Consider the following 7,948-nt stretch of genomic DNA (forward strand, 5'->3'; position numbering starts at 1 on the left):
TGTCACTGCCCGCCCCTGCCGGTTCTCTGAATTTTTATTTTTTTTAATAGGCTCTGTCATGATAAATTGACCACATATATGAAGTTAAACAACTACATTATATCCAAACGATATCTTAAAAGTAAATTCCGTGCCTCAAAAAAGAAGTTTGAGAGCGTTTTAAAACCGAAAGTAAAAAGTGCCCACAGAAAACAATGGCGGCTCGTTCCATTTTTGTCGGCTGCACTCAGTTCCATTCGGTTTCACTCGAACAGTTCACATGGACACGGACGTGCACATGCGTGCGTTTCATTTACGTCCTGGACACCCAGATGTCAAAACATAAACAGTAGGGAAAATACGGATTTCAGAAAGAGGACTGTGTTTCAATGCAGGAAAACACCCCAGTATCATTATATAGTGGCTGATAGAGGGGGAAAAAATGCAAAATAAATTAATAATAATAATAATAAAACAATAATAATAATAATTCAAACTTTATTCAAACTTTATTCCAGACACACAGGGGGTCCATATTTCATACAGATAAAAACAAACAAATTAAGAAAGTAAAAAGATAAAAAACACATCAAATAGACAGGGACATACTATTACATACAAATCACACATAAATACTTTTTCTCCAGTGATTCCGTAGTCTGGATGAGTACCGGAGACAACTTTTCCCAGGATTGACTATATCCTCAATAATACTATTCCTGGACTCATCCAGACGAGACATGAACCCATACATAGAGTGCCTTAAGAGAGCCTCACAGGTGTGTATACCACTAGTCACAAATAAGTGACTGGCACTATGCCATCTGGGACCTTAAGTAGAATCCTCAAGGCATCATTGTATGCTACCTTGAGCCTCCGCATACTACCCTTCTTGTATGAGCTCCACAAGAAGGCTGTATACATTGGCAAAATGCTTTAAATAGAGCACATTTAACAGGATCAGAACACATGCTGAACCTTCGAAGCAGCATATTGGCCTGGGCATAGAGTATGCGGCACTGCCTAGAGATATCTCTATCATCTTGGAGGTTATCAGTAAAGATGTGGCCCAGATACTTAATTTCCTGACACAATGATAGAGGACTGTTACTTAAAGAAAAGGCTGGAAAAGCCAATTTCTTGTCATCCTTACTTCTCACAATCATGACACTACTTTTTTTTGCATTATATATAATGTCATGATCAGTGCCATATTTAGAGCAAATTTTCAGTAGCTGTTGTACGGACTTAGTACAACCAGGTCATCAGCATACATCAGGTGATTGATAATAGTGTTTCCTACCATACATCCCGTATTGCACTTATTTAGTTCAACTGATAGATCATTCATATAGACGTTAAATAAGACGGGGGACCCCTTGGCGTACCCCATTACTAACAGAGAATTGGGCGGATAATGCATTGCCCCATTTGACATGCATTTTCTGATTTGCATACCAAAACACCAGTATACGTACAATGAGTTTTGGTGTGCCTCTATCAAGCAGTTTATGAAACAGTTTTAAATGGTTGATCCTATCAAAAGCTCGAGATGCATCAATGAAGCATAGGAAAACAGTAGAATTATGGTTACTGTAGTTGGCAATTAGTTCTTTAAGTGCAAATATGCATAAGTCTGTTCCGTGTTTCTTTTTAAATCCAAACTGGTTATCAGCAGTCAGGACATATAGTTCCAGGCGCTCAAGCAGTATTCTCTCCAAGACTTTGGAGAGGATGCTTGCCAGAGCGATAGGTCTGTAGTTATCAATGCTGTTAAGTTTCCCTGCCTTGTCTTTAATGACAGGTACTAATTGCACAGAAGTAATTGCTTCTGGTAGTACACCCATCAGTCCTGTGAAGCACAGGGCCAATATTGAGCATATTTTGTTGCTAGCAAATTTTAAATGTTCTGCTGTTATGTGATCCATGCCACAAGCCTTATTGTTGTCTAACAACCTTATGGCATCAACCACATCATCAGACCTGATCAGTACATTTTCTGAAGGATCAACCTGACCTATTGCCACAGTGCCACTTCTTACACAGTTAAATAATTTATATATATATATATATATATATATATATATATATATATATATATATATATATATATATATATATATATATATATATATATATATATATATATATATAAATATTTTTAAAATGTAGGCTTAATGTTGCCAAGAATCCCTTTAACTTCAACAAATCAGGCACTTTGTTACAGCTAAATTCATCATGGGTTTTCTCAACATTTTAGATTGATGTACAGTAGGTTAACCAAAGCGGGAAACAGTGGAACCACTAATTTTGGGTCAAATTAATGAACTGCAACGCGTATGGTGAATAACAGCATTTTATTCCTGCAATGGGGTTTAGGTTGTCACGCTCATGACATTTTTGTTTGACGATTAATTGTCATTCAAATAATTGTGATTAATGATTTATTCGTTTTTGGCATTGAATATTGGAACCTGTCTTATGGGTGGGTGGGCGTCTCACATGTAACATCTGGATTTGATTGGCCAAACTTCACGTGACGTAATGCATATTTAATACATCTATTAAATATAAATTACATTTCTGGTTGTCCTTTAGGCTTTGTAAACAAAAATTGCACAGGGCAAATATACAAAGAAATGACTGACAGTGACCGTTACCAATTCTCACAGCCGGTGACCGCCATGGTAATCAGAAGGTCACCGGTTAACATCCCGGCCCGCCCATACTTGTTGAAGTGTCCCTGAGCAAGACACTTTAAACCCTAACTGAATTTCCCCCGCGGGATTAATATGGTTTTCAAAGTACTGGGAGAAAGATATATGATCATGAGTGAACTTCAAATATGCAATAACCAAACTCTTTTCCACACTTGCACTAAAACATGGGATCTGACCAGTACAACTACAGCCTTACACGGTTCTTATAGAGCGTCGCAGTACTCCCTATTCACGCTGACGTCAGACAACTTCCGGTTCACTTCCGGTTTAGTGTTAGTGGTGATGTACTGGGATTTCTCCGTCAGGCTAAACAGTGTGTCTCCAGAACAAAGCCAGCAACTATTCGTGTTTTATGGTAAAGTAAATTCTACTACTGTTTTCTGTTTTATTATCTTGTTTTCTTTATAGAACTATCGTTTTTTTACATTTTAAAATTCGGAAATTGCCTTAGATTGGGTTGAGAATGTATGCTAGCAATGCTAATAATATTAGCCCTGCTGTCTGCCTGCCTGTGTAACACTTTTTTTTATTTTCTTTTTTTATAAATGATGAAGTGGCGATGCCAGGGTGTAGGTTTTGTTTTAAAACTACAATGTATTTGTAATCAGATATAACATTAGTGTATATCCATTATAACCCAGTGTGTTATCCTTTGTATCTCACTGTGTGTGTACATATAGCTATAACCAAATGAACCCGACGTATTTTCAGTGGTGGAAAGTAACTAAGTACATCTACCCAAGTACTGTACTTAAGTACAATTTGTAGGTACTTTTACTTTACTGGAGTATTTCCAATATTCATTACTTTTACTTCTACTCCACTACATCTCAGAGGCAAATATTGTACTTTTACTCCACTGAAATTATTTGAAAACTTTATTAACTAGTTACTTTGCAGATTTTGATGATTATTTCAAAACATACATTAACCACATTACACCTTAATACTTCTACAAGCTTGTGAGCTTGTAGATCTGCTATGGGACATTCTGCATAATGAGTATACTTTCTACTTTTGGTACTTTTTAAGTACATTTTGATACCAATACTGTACTTTTACTCAAGTACATTTTGAATTCCAGACTTTTACTTGTAACAGTGTTTCTACATTGCAGTATTGATACTTTTCCACCACTGCGTGTTTGAACATCCCTGTGAAATAAGAGATGATTAGGAAATAACCTGATTTCATGTTTACATGCAGATCTGAAAAGTTGAATGATAGACAAGTAAAGTATTTTATCAGGCGACACTATGGAAATGATATTGCATGATTTCAAAGCCTAGCTCTGATGAAATAATTTGTGAAGTTGCCAGAGCAGGTATGCTCAGCTAAGGTTTTCGTTGTACACCTGCAACAACTGATTATTTACAACTGATTACTCCTTCCTTCAAGGTACCGGGCAGGACTGCATGACAGTGGTGTGTCCTCCTCCCTGAGCCAAGACAAGGTTTAAACTACCTCAACTATACAGGTATATGAATTGTTTGATTAACTGATAGAATGATAGACAAGTCAGATATTTTTTGAGGCGACACTATGGAAATGATATTGCATGATTTCATAGCCTAGCTTTCATGAAATAATAATTTGTGAAGTTGCCAGAGCACCTATGGTCAGCTGAGGTTTCCGTTGTACACCTGCAACAACTGATTATTTACAACTGATTACTCCTTCCTTCAAGGCACCGGGCAGGACTGCATGGCAGTCGTGTCGTCCTCCCTGAGCCAAGTCTAAACTTGACCTACCTCAACTATACAGGTATATGAATTCTTTGATTAACCACTAATAAGATACATGAATCCTCAGTGGATACTGGATATTGATTATTGTTTATCATGTATTGTGCGTGTAACACATTTAGGCAACTTTTTTTTAGCATTTGCTTTTTATTGCAATATATACTTGCCATATATCAATGCTAACATTACCTTAGAGATAAATCATTGTTGCCCTTTTCTCTCTCTCAACAGCAGTATGTCACACCACTGTAGTGTTCCTCACTGCGCTAACAACAAACGCAAATCCCCCCATATGAGCTTCCACGAGTTCCCTGTGGATAAAGCACTACGTGCAAAATGGGTGATTGCGATCAAGCGAGATGTGGGACCAACATTTAGAATAGCTCGTGGGAGCACCTTTGTGTGCAGTGAACACTTTGATCCTGGGGATCTAAAGAAGTCCACCAAAATCAACGGACGCACTCACATTAAACCAGGAGCAGTGCCTTCTAGATTCCACTGGAATGAATGGGGTAATTAACACACGACAATGTTAAACCTATTAGTCTTTTACAACAAAGTTCACATTGACTTGTTATGTTAAAGTTAGGTTAAGTGATATTGCTTTGTTAAAATAGGTGTTAACTAGCTGATATTAGGTGTTTGTTCAGTAAAAGGGGTCTCCCTGTCTCTCCAGCTCTTTAGTAAACAGAAAATGTATTTTCAGATAAGGCTACCGATTTTATCCAATGGAACTGGAACACTATAACATTTAAGCTAATAAATTGGTACTCTCTCCTGAAATTTGCAACCTACCTGCTAGTATTTTCTGTTTATTAAAGAGCTGGAGAGACCAGGAGACCCCTGTTACTAAGCACTCTATAGCAATGAGTAGGCTACTATGAGAATTTAGAGCTTTAACCTTTTCACCAAAAAAAACATTTAGTTTTAACCAAAAAAATATCACTTACCCTATGATATTTGGGATATCTTTTGGGTGTGACAAATTATTACCTAAAATCATCACAATAAAGTGTGTCAACATTTTCTTACACTTCTAGGGAAAGGTTCACAACCTCGGGTGCCAGTTTTCCAGCGAGCACACAAGCGTCTGTGTGCTGTTGTCTTGGATGACTCTGCAGAGATGTCTGTCCCAGGGAACAGCACAGCCTGCAGAGGTCAAGGAGCCGTCCAGAGGACAGAGGACAATCCAGAAGACAGGGGACAGTTCAGCGGTCAGAGGACAGTGGGCAGTGGGCAGGAGACAGTACAGAGGAGGCAAGGCACTGCAGGTGCATTGGCCAAAGATCATGATTATGACTGTCGGCCATCTCCTGGTTAGTATTACAAAACATACTATGTAAAAACATGTTGTCTTACAGAAAAGATACATGGCAGTTAGTTAATAATATTGTAAAAAAGGATTGAATAATTGAATATTTCGGTCAAGGCATTTGAGGAAGGTCCTTGACCGAACAGTTATTGCAGGTGATTTATGTTTAATGTCTGCTCCACCAATACACCTGTCCCTGAGCTGAAAAGTAGGCGTGCTAAAGACTTGTAGTGTATTAGATTGTAAAATGTATAGATGGATTAGTGATATGTATGCTTTTTCTTCCTCTTAAGGTAAACTGGACACTGCCTCTGGAAGAATTCGGGAGTTGGAGCTTAAAGTGTTACTCCTGGAAATGGAACTCGGTCAGCTGAAAGTTGATGTGCAGCAGCCGGTGATTTTCCAGTATTGTGTCACAGATAATGACTTCCGTTATTACACCAGATTCAGCTCAAAGGAGGTTTTTATGGTGTTTTGGGAGTCAATTAAGCCCTCTGCTTCAAAACTTGTCTACTGGTCCAAGGCACAGCGAACGACACAAGATGAACCTACCTGTAGCCCTCATCGCAAGCTCCCACTCATTGATGAGTTCTTCATGTTTCTCTGTCGTGTTGCAGCTGGGCTTCATGAGAGAACATTGGCCTCCATATTTAAGGTCAGCCAGTCTACTGTTAGTCGCATCATCTTAACGTGGACTAGCTACCTTTTTCTGGTTCTTGGCTCACTACCGTTGTGGATGACAAGAGAGCAAGTGCAATCTACAATGCCTGACAAGTTCCAGCTCTACTGCCCTCAAGTCAGAGTCATAATAGACTGCACAGAGATACGCTGTGAAACCGCATCCTCCCTCTCACTTCAATCAGAAACCTTTTCCAGCTACAAAAACCACACCACCTTTAAAGGGCTGATTGGAATCTCCCCATGTGGGGTAGTCACATTTGTGTCAAAACTGTACACTGGCTCCATTTCTGACATAGAAATAACCAAGAAATCACAGCTGTTACGGTTACTTCAGCCCGGAGATGGAGTAATGGCTGACAAGGGTTTCTTGATAGAGAAGATGCTGTCCGACGTGGGGGCCACTCTCATTATCCCTCCATTGAAGAGATCAGCTCAGCTCAGCACAGAGGACACCCATAAGACCCAGGCTATCGCCCGTCTGAGAATTTTGGTAGAGAGGGCCATACGCAGAGTGAAGGAATACCATGTTTGGGATGGACTTGTTCCTCTGTCTATGACCGGTTCAGTCAACCAGCTGTGGAGCATCTGTTGCATCTTGTCTAACTATCAGGGGCCTCTGGATATCAAAGGGGACAAACCAGTCTGAAGTCACCTTTCCCCCAAGCCGGGGGTCTGCAACCTGCGGCTCTGGAGCCACATGAGGCTCTTTAGCCCTTCCCTTGTGGCTCCCTGTAGCTATAGAAAACATTATATGGGAATGTACATGTTTTTTTTATTATTTTAGATTTAGATTAAAATGTATTGTTGCTGTAATATGAGACATTCTTACATGCTCCAATATTGTAAAAATGTGTAGACTAAATAAGAAGTTTATGCATTTATTGGCACGGCACCAGCCAGGTGGCTTGTGTAAACAAACCAGTGTGTGATTTCCTGCCACGCTAAGGATACCAAATGCAAAAAAATAAGAATTGAATAGTTCATGGCAGGGGTCATCAATGTGTCCGTACACGGACAAACTTGTCCGTCACAAGACTTGTCTTTGTCCGCTGCAAATCTTTGATTAAAAAATATATTACTAAAGCCAGCAGTGGCTGACTTGCCAGTCTCCAGGTTCAGAATTGATAGAACTTGTATTTAATTAATGCAGAAATACCAGTGGTGTAAAGTAACAAAAGATATATATTTTATATGCCAATATGTGGTTCTATTGTGAATCAGCAGCCTTTTATATAAGGCCTTAAATAGGCGGAAATAGCAAAAAGTTGACTTTTCTGGGCAATATATACTTCTAACTTTGGTCCAACTCTTTATCAGGGGTAGAACTAGATGTGACATTGTTTTTTCATGTCTTTAAGATGTCCTCTTCCTGAAATGGATGGTCAGAAGTTTTACTTTTACTGCAAAAGTCATGAAATTCATCCATTAAGTGACCACTGCAAAAAAACGCCTACCCTGAAATAGGGCGTTCCAAGCCAATCCTTTCTCATTTTACTTGCTGGTTGTTTTCA

At 39.0% G+C, this 7,948-nt stretch overlaps 1 protein-coding gene across 1 annotated transcript; it reads left to right on the forward strand.

The window, feature by feature from the left end:
* Nucleotides 1-2,978: 2,978 nt before the first annotated feature.
* Nucleotides 2,979-7,383, forward strand: LOC308081187 (uncharacterized protein). Its single transcript, XM_080457578.1, has 6 exons — nucleotides 2,979-3,054; nucleotides 4,098-4,176; nucleotides 4,387-4,463; nucleotides 4,676-4,956; nucleotides 5,485-5,760; nucleotides 6,050-7,383. Exons 4-6 carry the CDS (start codon nucleotides 4,680-4,682, stop codon nucleotides 7,081-7,083), a joined length of 1,587 nt encoding a protein of 528 aa, XP_080313704.1. The 5' UTR covers nucleotides 2,979-3,054; nucleotides 4,098-4,176; nucleotides 4,387-4,463; nucleotides 4,676-4,679; the 3' UTR covers nucleotides 7,084-7,383.
* The last annotated feature ends 565 nt before the right edge of the window (nucleotides 7,384-7,948 follow it).

Source organism: Gymnoscopelus braueri, assembly GCF_963280865.1.
Source record: "Gymnoscopelus braueri genome assembly, contig: SCAFFOLD_389, whole genome shotgun sequence".
NCBI classification, from domain to species: Eukaryota; Metazoa; Chordata; class Actinopteri; order Myctophiformes; family Myctophidae; genus Gymnoscopelus; species Gymnoscopelus braueri.

What these genes read in the sequence shown, in the direction of transcription:
- LOC308081187 (XM_080457578.1), top strand. Translation starts at nt 4,680, where the DNA reads ATGTCACACCACTGTAGTGTTCCTCACTGCGCTAACAACAAACGCAAA. An exon ending in ATTCCACTGGAATGAATGGG is followed by an intron (nt 4,957 to 5,484) that starts GTAATTAACACA and finishes TTACACTTCTAG; the next exon opens with GGAAAGGTTCACAACCTCGG. An exon ending in TGACTGTCGGCCATCTCCTG is followed by an intron (nt 5,761 to 6,049) that starts GTTAGTATTACA and finishes CTTCCTCTTAAG; the next exon opens with GTAAACTGGACACTGCCTCT.